The sequence below is a fragment of the Chenopodium quinoa genome, unplaced genomic scaffold (assembly GCF_001683475.1).
Source record: "Chenopodium quinoa cultivar QQ74 unplaced genomic scaffold, ASM168347v1, whole genome shotgun sequence".
Taxonomy (NCBI): domain Eukaryota; kingdom Viridiplantae; phylum Streptophyta; class Magnoliopsida; order Caryophyllales; family Amaranthaceae; genus Chenopodium; species Chenopodium quinoa.
The window spans coordinates 4634712-4655474 of record NW_018745454.1 but is presented as its reverse complement, the minus strand read 5'-3'; the positions used below and the strand labels follow the sequence as shown (position 1 = coordinate 4655474).

The window sequence follows — 20763 nt, the reverse complement described above, 5'->3', positions numbered from 1 at the left end:
AACCGAAACAATTTGGCGCCGTCTGTGGGGAAGACTTTCAAAAATCTTTAAGCCAAATTCCTAACCAAGATCATCTTGCAATTATCTTAGCAGCCATGGCTAAGAACCGCAAGAGCAAAAGCCTCCGTCAAGGAGCGGGCGAAAAGCCTAAAACCCCTACACCATCGCCCTCGCCGGACCGGAACTCTCCCAAGGGTGCCGGCTCGGGGGGAGGATCACACAAGGAGGATTCCCTATCTCCTATAATGCATGACTCTCAATATAGGCCGGACCACTCTCGGTCTAGCAGGGGTCAGTCTGATCATAGGACATATTCAGTGTCCCAAAGCCAACCATCGGCTGCACGGCCTCATTACCACACTCGGCCGGGGACCCCATTGACGGGGCCCAGTTCGGAAGAGGTGGCAAGAGCGCTGGCAGTACTCATGGAGGCAATGAGGGCACAGAATATGCCACCGCCTCGTGATCGAACTCCTCCGCATACCCGGCATCAGCGGAGGAAGTTAGACCATGACGGTGGGAAGCTTCTTCCTTCCGGGAACTGGAAGAGTGGGAGGAGGATTCTTGGAAAAATGAAAAACAGAGGAAAAAGAACTCTCAATTATTTAAAGGATCCTCATCCTCAAGACCAGCAGCGCATAAGAGCAGCAGCTCAGCTTCTCGGCCAGAATCTACTCGCCGGGAACCCGAGACTGCTCGCAGAAGCGTCCTTGACCGACTCGGCGGCCAGGAACCGAGCGTGCGTAGTCGCCTCTCGTTCCCTGCAGCCGAGGCCCAGACTTCCCAGCCAGGGACGAAAACCACTCCTACCTCTCTAAGAGGGCGGAGCGCGGTCCCTTCGGCCAGGAACAAGGGCAAGGCCATTATGCTTCCCGCTAGTTCACCATTCGAGCAATGGATACTGGAAGAGCGCGTACCCACGGTTAAAATACCGTCGCATATCACATATGACGGGACCACGGATCCGAAGGACCACGTGGCCTCGTATGAGACTCATATGCATCTTTGCCCCAGATCCGAGGCGACTTGGTGCAAATATTTCCCAACCACTCTCAAGGGGGTCGCGCAAGCGTGGATCTCCAAGGGAGTAAGGCAAGGCTCCATAACAGGTTGGGATGATCTGTCCTCCAAGTTCAGGAGCAAGTTTTCCACGGCAAACCGCCGAGAGAAGACTACCGCAGAGCTCATGGGTCTGCAACAGGGGGAAACCGAAAGCCTCCGAGACTACCTGACCCGTTTCAGTAACGAGTCATCAAGCGTCTCTCAGCTGGACCAGGGGCTAGCTGTTTTTGCAATGCAGAATGGCCTTCAGCCAGGAAAATTCCTAGACTTCATGGTCATGCATACCCCTCAGACCTTGGAGGAAGCTCTTAGTGCTTCGGATAAGTTCATCCGAGCCGAAGAATGGAATAAAGCAAAAACCCAACCTCAATCCGGGGGAGGGAAACAGAGGCAAATACCTTTGTCTGAAGGCCAAGGCCATAAGGCAAAGGGAAAATCAAAGGCTCCGGAGCCATCTCCGGCCAGCGACCCAAAGAAGGACAGGTTTGCCTCATACACAGGCAGATATGAGTCCTACACTCCGCTCTCTCTTCCACGCGCCAAAATTTACAGTGTGACGAAGGAGGAGCAGAGTTACCGAAAGCCGAGACCACTCCCAGAGTGGTATCAGCGAAAAAATAAAAATCAGTGGTGTGAGTTCCACGAGTCTTCGGGCCACAACACTGAGGAGTGTATCCAGCTGAAGGACCAGATAGAGGACATGGTCCGGAAGGGATACTTGAAAAAATACATCGCGGATCACCGCGAGAAAAAAGAATCCGAGAGGTTAGCAAAGGACTCTCGCAGGACCTTGATTTCCCCCAGAAAAACAGTAAAAAACAGGAGGGGAAATTCCCTCCGATCAATGTTATCTCGGGAGGAATATACTCTCGGAGGGAGCACAAGCGTCACCTTAGAGCTTTGACTCACCAGGTGAACAACGCTGACATTCAATCTCCCCAGTCGCCGGTGCCGAACATGACGTTCACAGCCGCCGACTGCCGGGGGATTACGTTCCCTCACGAGGATCCGTTGGTGATCATCGCCACGGTGGCCAACCACGACGTCAGTAAGGTCCTTGTTGACGGTGGCAGCGGAGCAAACATTCTGTTCCGAAAGGCCTACAACCAAATTAAGCTGAAGCCCAAGCACCTTACGCCGGTACCCTATCCGGTATCCGGGTTCAATGGGGCTTCAACTTATCCAGATGGGAAGGTGACGCTTCCTGTCACCCATCGGTTGCGATGAGGCAGCCCGGAACGCCATGATTGAGTTTTTGGTCATCGACGCTCCTTCAGTGTACAACGTGATTTTGGGGAGACCCATAATTCACGAGATCCTTTTGTTTTTACTTTTTTGTTTTTATTTATTTTTTTATTTTGGACAAATCAAATTGTGACACGTGTAATAAACTTAATAAAATAAAATTACCTCTTCAACCGGTTACTGGTCACCCGGGATTATTTTCAGCGGATTGATATCAAAGGTGGGATTATTAAAAGGAATCCCAAAGGTGGGATTATTAATCTCCGACACTCAAAAGGTGGGATTATTCTCATCAATTTTTCCTTCCTTATATCCCTATAAGATTGTCTTAATGTACTCGTTTTCAATGCAATATTTTTTTTTAGTATCAATTATCTATTATGTTCACACTTGTAAAAATTGAAATATTTACGGTTTAATGCATCTTAAAAATCATGAAATTAAAAGTTAAGTGTATGCTTGGCTGTATACTCGTATGTACGTAGTTGTTCATATAAATAAAATGGATAATGTTTGATATTTTGGAATGTATTTAACTTCTAAGTTTTATAAAGAGTAAACAATAATTTTATTGCTCTCTATTCCTTAAACCTTACCATATATATCAAGTTCTACATGTAAAATATCCACATTCCAGGAACATCATGGCCATTTTCCCACTCGATTGTATCTCAAACGAACATCAATTGTTTCATATAAACAACTTTATTATAAACTATGTAAAATACTTCACCTCTCACAGAAGTAATTATTATCTATATATAATTATATAAAATGAAATCGAAACTTATAAAAGATCGACAACCTTGGCTTAAAAGCATATTGTTACATAAAATGTGCATGTGTCTCACAATCACATCGATCTATTTATTTGGTCAGTTATTATGATATACGGATTAAAGCTAGCTTATTGTTTAAAAAAAACTTCGTAATGATGTCTTTTTTCTCTTGCAAAATAAGTTGTATCTCACCAACAACAATTCTTTTTTCAACTAGTTTTGTGATGTTACTTGGTATTGCTGTATGTAGTCCTCCTGAAGATCCGATTAAGTGCTCGAACAATCGCTCCAATTGCACCATTACTAACTCCTATGGAGCGTTCCCTGATAGGACCACTTGTCGAGTGGCTGAAGTCGTGTATCCGGCCTCTGAGGATGAGCTCATTGAGGCCGTGGCTGTTGCAACCAAGAACAACAGGAAGGTTAAGGTATTGTAAATTTGTATTGTCTGTTAATGTGTTAGTTGGCTCACTTGTATAATTGTACGTGTATATATGTAATGGAATTTGGTCACTTGCTGCATTTTTCTCATATGGTTTAGGTGTTTATTTGTAAATACACAGACTAATTAATAAATAAATTTAAGCGACATGCTGTGGATAATCCATGGAAGAAATGTGCATGTTAACCATAGAACAAGTACCACCTTCTTTTTATATTATATACAACATAAACTAATTGTAAAAGCAATCGCTACACATACATTATATCCAACAAATGTTTTCTTTTATTTTTAAACTACTCTGTATCATTTTACTCCATCTTTATTCTCATCACTATCTTTATCTCTCCCTTCATCAATCATAAATTATTTTGCATAGAACTTCGTGCAACCTCATTTGTCGCACTTAACATGAACAAGAGGTAATATGTGGGCAGTGGAACCTTGTTATAAGTATTTAAGGCTATGTGAGCGTGAATTTTATTATAATGCTTGTATGATAAATTATACAAGTATGTTCGCTTTAACATTACATAAAAATGGTTATCGAGAGTGAGGGATAGCTCAAGTGGTTAGTGCTTCCCCCCCTCCCCCCCCCCCCCCGATTCCAAAAGATCATGGGATCGATTCTCATCTCCGCCCTTGTAATGGCTCTCTAAACAACAACAAAAAAAACATAAATATGGTTATCTACTAATCTTTGATGTGTTGCCAAATGGTGCAGACTTTAATCATAGATAAAATTAATATTTTGCCAAAAACAAATTTCTTATAATGACAATAGGTAGCAACACGTTACTCACACAGCATACCAAAATTGGTATGCCCCGACGGTGAAGACGGACTTCTCATAAGCACCAAGAACCTCAACATGATACGTAACGTCGACACGATGACCGGAACGATGACTGTGGACAGTGGGGTGACTCTCCGGCAGCTGATCAATGAGTCGGCGAAAGTGGGGCTAGCACTGCCCTATGCACCTTATTGGTGGGGGCTTACCATAGGAGGTATGATGGCCACTGCTGCACATGGGAGCTCATTGTGGGGCAAAGGCAGTGCAATACATGACCATATTGTTGGCCTACGGATCATTAGTCCCGGTCGTTTCGAAGATAGGTACGTTAAGGTTCGAACCCTTAATGAGACTGATGTTGATTTAGATGCTGCTAAAGTCTCCCTTGGGGTTCTTGGAGTTATTTCACAGGTATGACCAAAAGATTGAATATCTTGTTAGTTAGTTGTTGCATGACTGTAATTTTGATAGTAATAAATTTTGATTTGAAGGTGACCTTTCAACTACAACCTATATTCAAGAGGTCAATCACCTACACGATGAAGAATGATTCTGACTTGGGGGACCAAGCCTTAACCTTTGGCAATCAACATGAGTTTGCTGATCTAACATGGTATCCGAGCCAAAAAAGAGTCTTGTATCGTACTGATGATCGTGTTCCCCTCACTACTAAAGGGGACGCTCTCAATGACTTCACTGGATTTCGCCCAACACTTTCATCTGCGTTAGCGGTCATTCGGTCCTTAGGTACGCATTTCAAACTTCTAAATTATACATTGCAACAAACAAACAATTTTAGACACATTTTTGTTGTGGCTATCTCAGAGGAGAATCAAGAATCAAGAGCAGATGCTGAAGGCAAATGTGTTGCTGCAACATTAACAACGTCGTTACTCAGGAGCAATGCATTTGGACTAACAAACAATGGTAATTTATTGACATATATTTGTTATTCTACAATTCAAGAGTATTTTTGTGTATGTATGTATATGTTCAATTAGTTACTTCAAAACGTATTATGACTTGAATGTTAGGAATCGTCTTTACTGGCTACCCGGTGGTGGGATACCAAAACCGACTCCAATCGTCGGGAACATGCCTAGACAGTCTAAACGATGCGCTTATCACAGCATGCCCATGGGACTCAAGAGTGAAGGGGGAGTTCTTCCACCAAACCACATTTACTATTGGCATGTCTAAAGTGAAAGCCTTCATACAAGACGTCCAAAGATTGGTATCTCTAGAACCTAAATCCTTTTGCGGAACTGAGGAATATAATGGTATCTTAATGAGGTATGTCAAGGCCTCATCCGCTTACCTTGGAAAGGAAGAAGATGGCATAGATTTTGACATGACCTATTATCGAAGCAAGGATCCCCTTGCCCCACGACTCTTCGAAGATATACTTGAAGAGCTTGAACAAATGGCGATGTTTAAGTATGGAGGATTGCCACATTGGGGGAAGAATCGGAACTTGGCATTTGAAGGCGCGATCAAGAAGTATAAGAATGGAGGGAAGTTTATAAGAGTTAAAGAGAGGTTTGATCCACAAGGATTGTTTTCGAGCGAGTGGACTGACCAAGTTCTTGGGCTAAAACAAGGGTTAAGTATTGTTAAAGAAGGATGTGCCCTTGAAGGTTTATGCATTTGCTCTCAAGATAGTCACTGTGCCCCTAACAAAGGATACTATTGTCAACAAGGAAAAATTTACAAGGAAGCAAGGGTTTGTAGTAGAAGAAAATCTTAATTTGGCAACTTTTGTAAAATCATAGTGTATGGTATACAAAAGATTGATACAATTCTGATCAATCCCTTTCTTATCATCATTTTTTAGATGGCCTGTACTGTATTTATGTTAGATTAGCCTGGTAGATGAGGATGTGTAAGAAGTGATTTCTAATAAGCACCAGGCTAAAATCTAGCAGTTTGATTGGTCCAAAGCTCAACTATCATTATTGAGAGCAACGTCTGATTGGTTACGTCTTTCTTTCACATTAAGTGCTATCTTTGTACTACATATGTCATTATCACCGTTCTAATGACTTTCCATAGTTAATTTAATTTGTTTAAAGCACATTTTAAAAGGTGCCAAATTTCAATTTCATATAAGTCTCAACCACACCTTTCTTAATTTTCGACAAACCTTTCTTAATTTTCGACAATATGTTCTAACTCAATTTGAACGCCCTATAGAATCCTTTCAAAGTGATCATGGTCGTGAATTTAATAACGACCCGTTCAAATTATTTTGTGTCAAAAATGGAATGGTTTTCCGCTTCTCATGTCCTCACACTTCTTCTCAAAATGGCAAAGCCGAGCGCATGATTCGAACTCTTAACAATGTTAAGCGTACATTATTGTTTCATGCCTCTCTTCCTCCTTCATTTTGGCATTATGCCTTGGAGACAACCACCTACCAAAACTCTCAATCACATTACTCCGTCTCAAGCTTTATTTGGGGTTGTCCCGTCTTATAGCCATCTTAGAGTTTTTGGGTGTCTTTGTTTCCCAAATTTGTCGGCAACCATGCCTCATAAGCTTGCCCCTCGCTCCACCCCATGTGTTTTTTTGGGCTATCCTTCCGACCATAGGGGATATAGGTGTATGGATATTACTACTCGTAAAATTATAATCTCTCGCCACGTCACTTTTGATGAAAACACATTTCCTTTTACAAATATCTCTAGTTTTCAATCACATGATTATGATTTTCTAGCTCATGATGATCCATCACCAATATTGCATCAATTATTTCACAAACCCCGTACACAGCCCACATTGCAAATGGGCTGCGGCACAACCCCACATACCGCAAGTGGGCTGCGATCCACTCTGCCTCCCCTTACAATCCAGCGGGTCAGCCAGCACCCGCTGGAATTCCAGCAGCCCATTAATGACCCCTCCTCACCTCCTAGCCCACCTCACTCACATCAGCCCAACACTCCTATTTTACCCACTGACCCAATCACTCCAACACCCACATCACGCACATACACACCCCCACCTCTTCGAGGCCACAAACCGATTATTCCGACTACTCCTCCGCCTCTTTCACCTCAAATGCAAACAAGGTCTAAGCACGGAATAATTAAACCCAATCCTAAATATGGCTTATCTACCACCATTCGATCCCCACTTCCCAAAAATCACAAACAAGTCCTTTCCGACCCAAATTGGAATGCTGCGATGCGTGATGAATATAGTGATTTAATTGAAACGGGGACATGGGATTTGGTTCCAAGGCCTACGGGGGTGAACATTGTTAATTGTATGTGGTTATTTCGTCATAAATTAAAAGCTAATGGTGATCTTGAAAGACACAAAACTCGTTTAGTTTGTGATGGCAGGTCTCAGATTGAAGGTGTTGACTGTGATGAAACGTTTAGTCCAGTTGTTAAGCCGGCCACTATTCAAACGGTGTTGAGTTTGGCTATGGCTCGTAAGTGGTCTATTCACCAACTTGATGTGAAAAATGCTTTTTTGCATGGTGAATTGAATGAGTGTGTTTATATGCATCAACCCCATGGGTTTGTTGACAAGAGATTTCCAGGCTATGTTTGCAAACTTTGCAAGGCTCTATATGGCCTCAAACAAGCTCCAAGAGCTTGGTACCAGCGTTTTGCTAACTATCTTTTGCAGATGGGGTTGTCATTGCTAAAATGGATAATTCTTTATTTATCTTCCGGCATGGGAATGATATGGCATATTTGTTGCTATATGTTGACGATATTGTGTTGGTTACCTCCTCAGATAAACTGCGTGAGAAGATTATTTCTCACTTACGGAACGGGTTTCCGATGACAGACTTAGGTCCATTGAATTATTTTTTGGGCATTGCTGTTACACGTACACCTTCATATCTGTTTCTGTCACAGCAAAAGTATGCACAGGAAATTCTTGAACGTGCAGGTATGAGCAGTTGTAAACCTGCGCAGACTCCAGTGGATACTCAATCCAAACTCAGTGCAGATGCCGGACCTCAGTTTCATGATCCAACACTCTATCGCAGTCTTGCAGGTGCCTTACAATACCTCACTTTTACTCGCCCTGATATAGCGTATGCAGTTCAGCAGGTCTGTTTATTCATGCATGATCCCAGAGTGGCTCATTATGATGCATTGAAGCGAATTCTGCGATACATTCAGGGTACCATTGATCATGGGTTACATTTATATCCTTCGGCTCCTAAAAACTTGATTACATATACTGACGCAGATTGGGGCGGGTGTCCAGACACTCGTCAGTCCACTTCCGGTTACTGTTGCTTTTTGGGTGACAATCTTATTTCTTGGTCATCTAAGCGTCAGCATACTCTCTCCAAATCAAGTGCAGAGGCAGAATACAGGGGCGTCGCGAATGTTGTTTCTGAGGCATGTTGGCTCCGCAACCTTCTTTTAGAGCTACATTGTCCTCTACGGCAGGCTACTCTTGTTTATTGTGATAATGTCAGTGCAATCTATTTATCTCACAACCCCGTACAGCACTAACGCACCAAGCACGTCGAAATGGACATTCATTTTGTTCGAGAAAAGGTGACGTTGGGGCATGTACGGGTATTACACGTTCCTTCTCGGTATCAGTTTGCAGACATTTTCACGAAAGACCTACCCAGACAACTATTTATGGATTTCAGGTCCAGTCTCAGCGTACGCCCTCCTCCCGCTACGACTGCGGGGTGTGATAGAATATAGGATTATTATTCTAGATATTCTGTTATCGTTGGATATATTTTGTATATTTTGTGTAATTATCTTTTGAGATTTCCTAACGTGATTAGGACTCACTCTTGTAACCCTATATATTGAGATCAATGGAATCGACTCCAATCTGAGGAGTTTCATATTATCTAACAAATAGTTTATGGCAGATATTTATAAATTTTACCAAGGGCAACCAGAGATCTGTGGTTGTTGCTTGCAACACACTTCGCACCATAATAATTAAGCAGTACTGATTTATTAATCACGGACGAGTGGACGACAGCAATGTAGTGTAACAGTATTTTAAGGCCAAATTTCTTATAACTTGTACAAAATCTGCAAGTTTTTAGACCCTGAATAAACATAGTATACATATTTTTTTTTAGCAAATTAATGAAATATTTCGCTTTCTTCCACTCATAAATGAACAAAAATAAATAATAAAAATTGATTTCTTAACCACTCCCAACCCATCCATATTCCATAACTAACGTGCATATATACAAGGGCTTCCAAAATAATCTGCCATGCCTGCAAAATAAACCTAACCATGTATATTTATACGACTAGTTATTACTAATTACTAATATGGAATTATCTTAATAAGAAATGACGATGTATAAGTCCAAGTGTTGTTTTCTTCTTCTAATTAGCTATTATTTGCTTCAATGGTATTGTACCACTGTTACCTGCAATTGTGTTGCTCCGGAGGATCCAATCAAATGCTCCTCCGGCAACTCCAACTGTATCATCACAAACTCTCAAGAGTCCTTCCCTGATCGAAGCATCTGTCGGGCAGCTGATGTCGTCTATCCTACCACCGAAGCTGAGATCATCTCAGCTGTGTCTACTGCAACGATGAAAAAGAGAAAGATCAAGGTATGTACATGTTACACCACATTCGTACGTGCTCACTTGGTCAGTCGGTCTATAATCTCCAACTCTCGGATCCATGACCAATATTTTATGAAATTTTTCGGCTGCTGAATGTTCGAAGGATTGATCAAGCCAAGTATATAGCATAGTTTTAATGTGATGTCATTGCGTCATTCATGTGTTATTAGATCATATTATGAGGCATATATAAGCTGTCAATGGTATCATATGCACGTTATCTTCTGCCTATCACACTGATATGTTTATTATTATTATTCAACTATATTGATTTGTATTAACACATTTATCGAACCCCAAATCGAATCGAACAACAAATCAACAGTTGGCTTTGATCACTACAAGAAACAATGAAATTTTTTGACAAGCATTTGTGAAAAAGTGTTTTTACAAAATCATTAAATAATTAGCTTGTTAATTAACATAACATATAATTTATTTTTAGCAACTCTAAATCTCTGGTAAACTGATAGCATTTAATTAGTTTCGTCACTGAAAAAGTACAAATAGATAATATCATAAATAGCAGTATTATGAAGTACTCGTGTACTATTATTCGAATTTTCAAAATATATTCTTTTGCATTATTATACATTAGTTTTTTATTTATTTATTTTTTTGTTGCAAAAGAGGGCTTAGAACCCGAATACAAAAATAAAAATTACCTAATAAAACGGGATGACGTGACCCCGACTAAGTCCTCCCAGAGCAAGTTCCTTATTTTGATTGGAGGCTCATCAAAATAAGTCACCTTCTCTTCAAGGACTACTCCTAAATTAGCCAATCGATCGGCCACCTTATTACCTTCCCTAAAACAGTGATTAACTAAAACATTACAAAAAAAACCTTAAAAGATTCCGACAATTGTTCAAGACGTGATAACACTCGCTTCCTTGATGTTGTGCTTCTTTAAGTGCTTCAATACATGCTTGGTTATCCATTTGAACTACTAGCTTTTCAATGCCTCTTTCTACTGCCATCTGTAGACCAATCTCGAGTGCCAAGAGTTTAGCTCTGTAAGAAGTGCACATACCAAATCGAGCTGCAAAACCTTGAATAAATTGGCCAGTAGCATCCCTAATTATCCCCCCTCCACCAGCTTGACCTGGTGATCCCTTAGCTGCGTCGTCTGTGTTCAATGAAAACCAGTTGGAGGGTGGGGCTATCCAACGCACAAAAATTTCATGTTTTGGTTTTCTTCCCAGAATATTTCCCTGGATTGGATCAGCAACTAGTGTATTCCAAGTCTCCTCTACTCTATTCTTTATAAATGTTCATGTGTCCATTGGAACATCATCCCCTCTTCCAAATGTTAAGCTATTTCTCCATCTCCAAATCCACCATAGAGTGGTTGCAAAGCAGGTCTACCATTTGTCAGATTGTGTTTCATCAGTGTTCTCCATGTTGCGCATAAACCATTCTTCAAATGAGCCACTGAAAAAAGTAGGAGCAAGAGCAACGCTACCAACATTGTTCCAGATATGGCGAGCCTTAGGACAATCCCTTAGCAAGTGAATGACTGTTTCTTCAGCATTCTCCGTGCAGATCTTGCATCTAGGATCATCTGATAATTGCCTCTTGAAACGATGGACATTACAGAGTATTCTATCATGAAGACACAGCCAAAGGAAGCTTCGAATCCTTTGAGGAACAGGGGCCTGCCAAGCTAATTCCCACTTTGGATGCTTACCTCTGTTATCTTGAAACTTCATGATTTGCAAGGCATTTTTTATTGAAAACTTGCCCTTTGATGAGCCTTTCCAAAATCGTAAATCCCCTGCCTTTGGATCTTCTATGAGCTTGTGTGCTGCAATTAGTTGGAGACTCATATTTGGTAGAAGGTGAGCAAAAAGTTCCCATTTCCATCCCAAGTTATTATCCCACATTTCCTGCACTATTGCTCCATCTAATTCAGGTGGAATGTTTGACGTAGCTTCATCTCGAAGAGGACTATCAGAAGCCCAGCAGTGATCCTAGAAAAGTGTGGTACTACCATTGCCTACAGCAACTTTTGAGCCCTTTTTCAGCCACTCTGCATTCTCGGTGATCCCTCTCCAAACGTTGGACATATTAGATGATGGGGTAAACATATCTATGTCACAACGCCCATGGCAATATTTAAATCGTAAGACTCTTGCCCACAAGGAATTAGGCTCAGTGAGGACTCTCCAACCAAGCTTAGTCAAGAATGCCGAGTTGGATTGTCTTGTTGATCTCATGCCTATACCCCCTTTTTCTCTGGGCAATTGTAGGGTCTCCCAAGATAAGAGGTGGACTTTTATTTTTTCTTCATCTCCTCCCCAAATAAATCTTCTCGTCTTCTTATCAATGTCATCACATATGGAGCGAGGGATTTTCGCTGTTTGCATCGAGTAGTTTGCCATGGTAGAGAGAGTGGATTTGGCTAGAGTTATTCGGCCTGCCAAGGAAAGATACTTGGTTTTCCATCCCGAAAGTCTACGATCAATTTTCTCACATAGGTGGGCAAATGTATCCCTTGTTATCCGATTTGTAAGTGTGGGCATACCCAAGTAAAATCCCAAGTCCTCCGTGCTTTCCATTCCTAACACCGAATTAATGCTATTTTGTTCAGCTGCTGATACATTTCGAGAGTAGTATACTCTCGACTTTGGGAGACTCACACGCTGCCCAGATGCAACACAGAACCTATCTAAGCAGTCCTTGATCACAGCAGCTTGCTCTGGCGAAGCTTCAGCAAACAAAATTAAGTCGTCTGCGAAAAACAATTTTGAAAGAGCAAGGCCACCTCGGCTTGCAAATATTGGTTTCCATTTGTTAAGGAAAACTGCTTCCTCAATCACTTGATTCAAACGCTCCATACAGAGAACAAATAAGTACGGAGATAGGGGGTCTCCTTGGCGGATACCGCGAGATGGGTAAAATGTATTCGATTTTTCCCCATTCCACAACACTCTCATTGAGGGGGTAGTCACACATTGCATTATAACTTCGATCGATAACAAAGGGAAATTCATGTCAAGCAAAGTATCTCTAATGAATGACCATTTGAGTCGATCATAAGCCTTCTCAAAATCGATCTTTATAGTCATGTAGCCCTTCCCTCCTTGTTTGCGCTTCATCGTGTGAACCACTTCTTGAACGACAACAATGTTATCGGTAATTTGTCTGTTTGGAACGAAACTTGATTGAGAATCAGCAATTATTTTTGGAAGCAGGGGCTTGATGCGGTTGACTATGGCTTTTGTAATTATTTTGTAAGCGACATTACAAAGCCCGATAGGACGAAATTGAGCAGGAGACTCTGGATTTTCAGTTTTCGGCAGTAGCACAAGAAATGTTTCATTGATAGAATCCGGTAAACCCCTTCCTTCAAGAGTTTCTAAGGCCATAAAATATACATTGGGAGCAACTAAATCCCAATTTTTCTGATAAAACAAGGCTTGATATCCATCAGGACCCGGTGCTTTAAGTGAACCCATCGTATTGATAGCAAGATCGATGTCACTTTTTGTAAAGGGTCTGGCCAATTTACACCACTCATCATGGTCAATTGGGTTACTTACACCAGTTGGGATGTCATAGTTCACGGCTCCTCCTTCATCAGTTTAGAGACATGCAAAGTAGTTTACCACGAGTGCTTTAACTTCCTCCTTATCATGAACCCACTGGTTATCACTGTTCTTTATGGCTACCACATTATTTTTCCATCTTCGTACTATTGTACTTAGGTGAAAAAAAGTAGTATTACGGTCGCCATTTGTCAGCCATTCTACTCTCGATTTCTGATACCAAAGGAGTTCTTCTTGATTAAGGACCCTATCGAGATCCCTTCTCAGTTTCGACTCCAATTTGATCAGTCCAGAATTTCTCTCCGTTGCCAGCCTTTTCTGAATCCCATCAATTCGTGATATTAAAGTACGTTTCTCACGAAAGATGTTATGAAAAATTTCCCTGTTCCAATTTTGCAATTCCGTGGACAAGGAACCAAGGAGAGGCATCAAAGGGGTTGTGCTGTCCTATTTGTCATGAAGGAATTCACCAAATTTTTCGTGTGTGAGCCATGTAGCTTGAAATCGGAAGGGTCGATTTATCACATCCAAGGGGGCAAATCCGTTTAGAGAAATAAATAGAGGGCAGTGATCTGATTGAAGCGCATGAAGATGTCGTACTTGAGCTTTATCAAAGCGCATTCCCCATTCCCCTGTGCAAAGTGCTCGGTCAAGTCTAGCACTCCTTCTTGTTTCCATCGAATTGCCCCTAGCCCATGTATGTGCAGGGCCAGAAAATTCGACTTCAATAAGATTGTTTTCGTGAATCCAAGCATTGAATCTTTGGCTTCTTCTCGTCGTATCAGCACAGCTCGAGTTTCTTTCCCATCCAAATCGAGTTTCATTGAAGTCCCCTGCTAGAAGCCAAGATTTGTTATTTCTACTAGCAAATTCTGAAAGTGCATCCCATAACTCAGTCCTTTTGGATGGGTCGGGGCTGGCATAAATTTCCGAGAAATACCAGGGCTCTTCACCAATTTTAGTAATTTGCATTGTAATGTACTGATTCGCATGGTCAATCGGCTCCACTATTACTAACTCCGGCTTCTAGTAAACCCATATTCCCCACTAAATCCTTGTGCATCAACGCGAGTATGTCCATCATATCCAAGTATAGAAGCAACTCTATTAGCATGATCCCCACCCATATGAGTTTCAAGAAGAGCAAGCACAATTGGCTTGTTAATTCGAACAATTTCTCTGAGAACCGAAAGAAATTCCTTGCTCCCAGTGCCTTGAGCATTCCATACCATGCAATTAATGGGGTAGGAATTGGATGTCATATGATGGTTTCTATTCATCTCGAGACTGGATAAAGGGAACTTGGAATCATAAGCTCTTAAGAGATGGTTAAAAGCTTGATTAATTTTCCATGGCAACCTGAGAGTCACCATCAGCTCTGGTGTCACTTGCCTCGACACCATCCATGAATGAAACTCCACCTCCATCATGTGAATTAGGGGGTCGAGCATGTAAAGGTACGGTTCTTCCGTTGGCAAACTCCCACATAGTATCTTCTCCGGGGGGATTCGGAGTTGAATTGGGGTTGGCGGTGGGCGAGACATGAGTTTCGAGAGGTGAAATTTGGGACAAATTTGGTAGCTCAGGGGATTGAATTTGAGTGTCTATAATTATGGCTTTTGAAGGTGCTTCTGTGTTAGCTTCAGAAATAGCTTCGATTGTAATTGGATTATTTTCTTTGCCTGTCTTAGCATTCAAATTCATGTTGGGTGTGGGGCCCGAGGATAAATTATTAGATTTATCTTTCAGAACAGAATTAGGCAAAGGATTATCTTTTCTCCTAATTTCCTGCCAATTTTTCAAACCTCCCATAAATTGTCCATTAAATTTGGGATTTTGATTTGATTTTCCCATAGAAAAAGGAGATTTGGGAAGGCTGGAGTTATCCCGAGAGGAAGATTTTCCTGACTTGATAAGATTTTCCTTCCTAACATAATTATCCCCAAATTTTTTTGCCAAATTATCATTATTTTCATTATTCGAATCCTCTGTTTCTATATTTTCACCCTGAATTTGCTCCTCCAATATTACGAATCTTGACCCAGTGTTTGACTCTTTCGCTTGACCGGATTGACCCTGGCTCACACCCTTGCGCTGCTCTTCCTTCTTTGTCGTGGTTTGCACCTTATCCGGCTTGACTGATTTCTTCCTGGGGGGGTTTCTTGACCAACATCCAAGAGCCGTAGTCCTGTTGTTCAACTGTTAAAGGCCTTGTGTCTTTAGCCTCTGTCTCTGTTCCTTGGACTGTAACATTATCAGCACTATTATGAACCATGGATTCACACTTGTCTCCTTGATGACCAATCTTCCCGCAATTGAAGCATATCATGCGAAGGCGCCTTCGTATTGAATTTTTCAAATTTTCCCTTTTAACCAGAATTTTGAAAGGAGGGGTTTGGTTAAGTCAAGTTCAACACTTAGTCTTGTAAATTGCCCACGTTGTGCCATGGCTGTGTTGTTGTCAATTCTTATGACTTTCCCAATTTTGCCTCCAATCTTCTGCAAAAATTCTTTGTCGAAATACTCGACAGAAAGGTTTGGTATGCGTACCCATGCTGTTAGGAATCGCAAAGGAGCATCATCCGGGATGAAATTAGGCACCCATTTACGGATAGTGAGATAGTTATCATCAAGCATCCATGGACCTTGGGTTAGGACATGATTATAATCTTCAATGCTTGAGAATCTAGCTATGAAGTAATCATGTCCAATATCAGTTAGCACCAATCCTCCTTTTAATTCCCATTTGCGTTTTAGCCTCTTCAGGAGGGACATATATCCTATTTTCGTGTTGAACATCTTAATGATCAACGTGTGCTTCCATGGTTCCCTTAGTCTCTTTTTTTCCTCCTTTGACAAGAGAATTATGGGACATTTTGGGTCATCTTCTAACCCATCTGGTGGTTCATCATCATCAGAAATCTCCTCTTCATCATCAAGAAGTTGTGGAATACCTTGGGTATGCCCATGACTGTCAGTGTCCACCATATCTCGGAAGGATGTTGGCTTGTGTACTAATGGAGGAAAGAAATTCCTTCCATTAGTCTCTGGAGCATCCTTTTCAGCAGTGTTATTCGTATTGAAGATTAGATGAGTAATCTTGCGCTTTGGTTTCTTAGATGATCGGTTCATCAGATCCCTTTCTTCCTGGGTTAATTCTTTAGGCTGATTATCACTCAGAGGCTTGTCTTGAGAAGGGGTTTCCCTCACAAGAATAGGTTTTTAATTTTTGGCCCGGGGGCTTGTAAAAATAATCATTAATTTCTTTGTATTTGCAAATATTATTGAACATTAAGATTCATTAATTAATGTGTTAAAAGGATATTATGGTTTAGTTGGCATAAAATAATAAAAATATTCTTTATAAATAAACGTTTTTTGGGTTAAAAGAAAAAACCTCTAAGATTGCTATGCATTTGTGGGTTACATATTATACTTTTTTTTCTTTTTTTTTTTATTTTTTTTTTTTCTGAAAGAGGGTTGTATATTATACTTATAAGTTATAACCTATACGAATTATTAATGAGTATATGAATTAATATTGTAATCATGTTGTTAAAATATACTCATATAAGTTGACAATTAAAATTTAAGGATTCATGAACACAAATACGAAGTAACTTATGATATAACTTCATTGTCATAAGTTGTGTCATTGAAGCAGTATTAAAGTTTAACTTTAATGAATGTGAGGTCAATTGATGATTGGCTATAGTATGATATAACGCCATATAAGCAATGACAACACGTGGCAAGATTACAATCCTATAGAATGGTTCCTTGGACCACATATTTTTATTATGTCTTATGTAGTACCTCATTACCTACTCTCGTCATAACTCGTAAGTTAATCCTAATTAAGAGTTTTTCCAACTCTTGATAAATTTAAACTTTAGTAAGTTAAGTAAGGTACGGAAAACAATGAAATTTAATATTTGAGCTTTAATCTAATTTATCAGGTCCTATTAAATCTAATTTATTAGGTAGCAACCAGATATAGTCACAGTGTTCCAAAGTTGGTGTGTCCTGATGGGGAAGACAGTCTAGTCATAAGCACAAAAAAACTGAATGAAGTACTGAAAGTGGATAAGGAGGCTAAAACCATTACAGTGCAAAGCGGCATGACGCTAAAGCGGCTGATAAAGGAGGCGGCCAAGTACAAGCTAGTATTGCCCCATACACCATACTGGTGGGGCCTTACTGTTGGTGGGATGCTCGGAACAGGTGCTCATGGAAGCTCATGGTGGCTGAAAGGAAGTGCGGTTCATGACTATGTTGTGGAACTTAGGATCATTAGTCCAGGCGGTGATGAAGATGGGTATTATAAGAATCGTACGCTTAAGGAAGGTGATGATGATGATCTTAATGCAGCTAAAGTCTCACTTGGGGTTCTAGGAGTCATTTCTCAGGTACTATTCAAGCTGATCTTTGAAAGTCAATGCTTATATATGCATCATTGAATAACTTTAATCTAGGACTCATAACTTTTTTATTTATTTTTTATTTTTTCATGAAGGTAACGTTCAAATTGGAGCCTCTCTTTAAGAGATCAATTACTTTAGAGGAAACCAATGACGACAGTGGCTTAGGGGAGGAGGCCTTAAATTTTGGCAAAAAACATGAATTCGGAGACATAACATGGTACCCTAGCCAACACAAAGTAATGTATCGTATTGACGATAGAGTTCCCTCCACAACTCCCGGCAATGGTGTCAATAACTATCTCCCTTTCCAGTCAATTGCAGCATCTCTGTTGGTAGCTAGCAGAAAAATAGGTAGTTTACTTTGTACTTGATTCAATTAGAAATTATACAATCATGTAATGACGTAATGTCAGGAGAAAAACGTGACATAGCATCAGTTTTTGAAAGTAATTTTTTTTAATTTATTGGTACTAGATTTTCCTAATTGTGTCTCAAGTAATCTAATTAGCAACTTTCCTACATACATTTTATATTAGAGGAGTTGGCAGAAGCTATTAACTATGCTGATCTGAAATGTTTCGGGGGAAAGGCGGTATCAGCCACACTGAAGGGCATGGCATTCGGATTAACCAACAATGGTACTCATCTTCTTCAACTCATTCATTATTTTGGAATCTTTTTTTAATTAGTATTGGCAAATAGCATGCTTGCTGAAGAACCTTATAGCATGCTGTGCTGAAGAACCTTCAAATTTTGACTAAATGCTAAGGCTAATCCAAGTTATACTGATGTTTGATTAGGTAAGAACTTTAAAGGCTACCCTGTAATCGGTTATCAAAATAAGCTTCAAGCATCAGGAGGATGCTTAACTCCAGGGTCTTGTTTACTCAAATCATATTGCCCGTGGGATCCAAGAATTGACGGCGAATACTTTTTCATCCAGGGATTTAGTATAGGAATCTCCAAAGTGAAGAACTTCATTCAAGATGTACAAAAACTAGTTGAACTAGAGCCAAAATCACTATGCGGCTTAGACATGTACAATGGCATACTAATGAGATATGTTAGCGCCTCTACAGCCTATCTTGGAAAGGATGAAGATGGAATAGACTTTGATATTCCCTTTTATCGAAGCAAAGACCCTATGGCTCCTAGGATGTTCGAGGACATACTCGAGGAAACCGAGCAGATGGCTATGTTTAAGTACAGGGGAATGCCTCACTGGGGAAAGAATAGAAATGTAGCCTTTGAAGGCGCGATCAAGAAGTACAAAGACAATGAAAAGTTCTTAGATGTCAAGCAGAGATACGATCCCTCGGGTTTGTTTTCAAACGATTGGACAGACCAAGTATTGGGGCTTAAAGAAGGATTGAGCATTTACAAAGAAGGATGTGCACTCGAAGGGCTATGTATATGCTCTGAGGACATTCATTGTTCTCCTAAAAAGGGGTACTTTTGTAAACCAGGAAGGGTCTACAAAGAAGCAAAGGTTTGCAGAAAAGTAAAATCTATTGGCATTATTTGAATTTACAGTCCAGTCCTAAGCTTGTTACATAGATAAAATTGTACCAAATTCAGTAATCAATACAAGAAATTAGCATTGTTAACAATTGTCTTAACACAGACACAATTCAATCTAAGAAACTTTTTGCAAATTTGATTATTTCTTGAAATAAAATTATGTTGGAGGTTGTCATTGTATGAAAATGTAATAAAAACAGTGAATTGAATCTATTATCAACAAAGTATTACTAGGGCTGTATAATTATCACAAATTACATAAATGGTTAATTGATTATTTTGATGAATATTTTACTATGAAGAGTACATACTCACATTCATGTGTACTTATATATATACAAGAAATTACACTGCAACAACAGCAAATTATATTGCATATACTGATATAGTGATATACATAAACTCCTAACTATATTTCCATTGTGTAAAGTGAAGGGCAAAATAGGAAGAAAAAACGAACTCACGCAGAGTGGCAGTTTTAGAGATTAGAGAATTGTTGAAGACGTTTCTCTAGTTCATCCAATCGGGTCGCCCAATCACTCTTCACGGATACGGGTCGGACCTTATCATAATCGATTACTTGTCTTTTCCCATTATTCTCTGCTCTCTTGAATTCGGCGGACCCTTTTTTCTTCTGCTGCTTCTTGGTGTTTGCTTTTTTGACGGTTGCTTTCTGCAAAGCCCTTAAAATATCCGACCCGCTTATCTCATTCCCATTGTTGGGCTTTTTTTGTTGTTGGCTTGGATTCGAACCTGTTGATGGGCCGGAATTGATGGTGCTGAGTACTACTTGGCCCAGCCCACCAACGTCTTGTGGAGAGGCGGTGGCGAGGATTGCCGGGTTTTGGTTTCTACGCCGTAACTGGGTGGTGGAAAGGGTTTTCGGCGGTGGTTGCGGGAAGGAAATGGAGGGTGTGTATGAAACAGGGGTTGTATTGGTTTTGGTTGGAAGGAAGGTTTGAGGGGAAGTGGTAACCCACATGGTTGTGAATAACCCACGGCCTAGAAATATCATCGACTTGGCATCATATAATTAAACCAAATTCAAATGGACTCCACATATTTGATTATTTGGTGCTTTCAAATGTTGTGTGGTTGTCCTTTGCCTTCCAAGAGTTCCAAGTTTCAACCAATACATTTTTTTTTCTTTGGGTTTTTCAACTTTATAACCCTAACTTTCCGTTTTCTACTATGTGCTCCTTTTTGAGAAATACACAATATAACCCTAAAATATATTTAGTTTCTAAACAGTAACTTTCTTTAACAAATTTCGTTAGTGGGGCCCACTCTCCACTTAATAATATTTAGTTATCGATATGCGTGTAAAAATTGTTTCGTTAAAGGTTTTG

General features: G+C 40.4%; 2 protein-coding genes across 2 annotated transcripts; both read left to right on the top strand.

Moving 5' to 3' along the window:
• Positions 1 to 3230: 3230 nt before the first annotated feature.
• On the top strand, positions 3231 to 6352 carry LOC110714524 (probable L-gulonolactone oxidase 6). The gene is made up of 5 exons (XM_021893056.1): positions 3231 to 3514; positions 4313 to 4735; positions 4816 to 5071; positions 5150 to 5251; positions 5359 to 6352. The coding sequence occupies exons 1-5, from the start codon at positions 3239 to 3241 to the stop codon at positions 6069 to 6071; spliced, it is 1770 nt and encodes a 589-aa protein (XP_021748748.1). The 5' UTR covers positions 3231 to 3238; the 3' UTR covers positions 6072 to 6352.
• A 2955-nt stretch (positions 6353 to 9307) lies between these two features.
• LOC110714229 (probable L-gulonolactone oxidase 4) lies at positions 9308 to 19895 on the top strand. Its single transcript, XM_021892725.1, has 5 exons — positions 9308 to 9903; positions 17453 to 17878; positions 17986 to 18244; positions 18430 to 18531; positions 18694 to 19895. The coding sequence occupies exons 1-5, from the start codon at positions 9634 to 9636 to the stop codon at positions 19416 to 19418; spliced, it is 1782 nt and encodes a 593-aa protein (XP_021748417.1). The 5' UTR covers positions 9308 to 9633; the 3' UTR covers positions 19419 to 19895.
• Positions 19896 to 20763: the final 868 nt, after the last annotated feature.

Coding starts and splice junctions, on each gene's coding strand:
- LOC110714229 (XM_021892725.1), top strand. CDS start 9,634: ATGACGATGTATAAGTCCAAGTGTTGTTTTCTTCTTCTAATTAGCTAT. Junction 17,879..17,985: donor TTCTAGGAGTCATTTCTCAG/GTACTATTCAAG, acceptor TTTTTCATGAAG/GTAACGTTCAAATTGGAGCC. Junction 18,245..18,429: donor GGTAGCTAGCAGAAAAATAG/GTAGTTTACTTT, acceptor ATTTTATATTAG/AGGAGTTGGCAGAAGCTATT.
- LOC110714524 (XM_021893056.1), top strand. CDS start 3,239: ATGATGTCTTTTTTCTCTTGCAAAATAAGTTGTATCTCACCAACAACA. Junction 5,072..5,149: donor AGCGGTCATTCGGTCCTTAG/GTACGCATTTCA, acceptor TGGCTATCTCAG/AGGAGAATCAAGAATCAAGA. Junction 5,252..5,358: donor ATTTGGACTAACAAACAATG/GTAATTTATTGA, acceptor CTTGAATGTTAG/GAATCGTCTTTACTGGCTAC.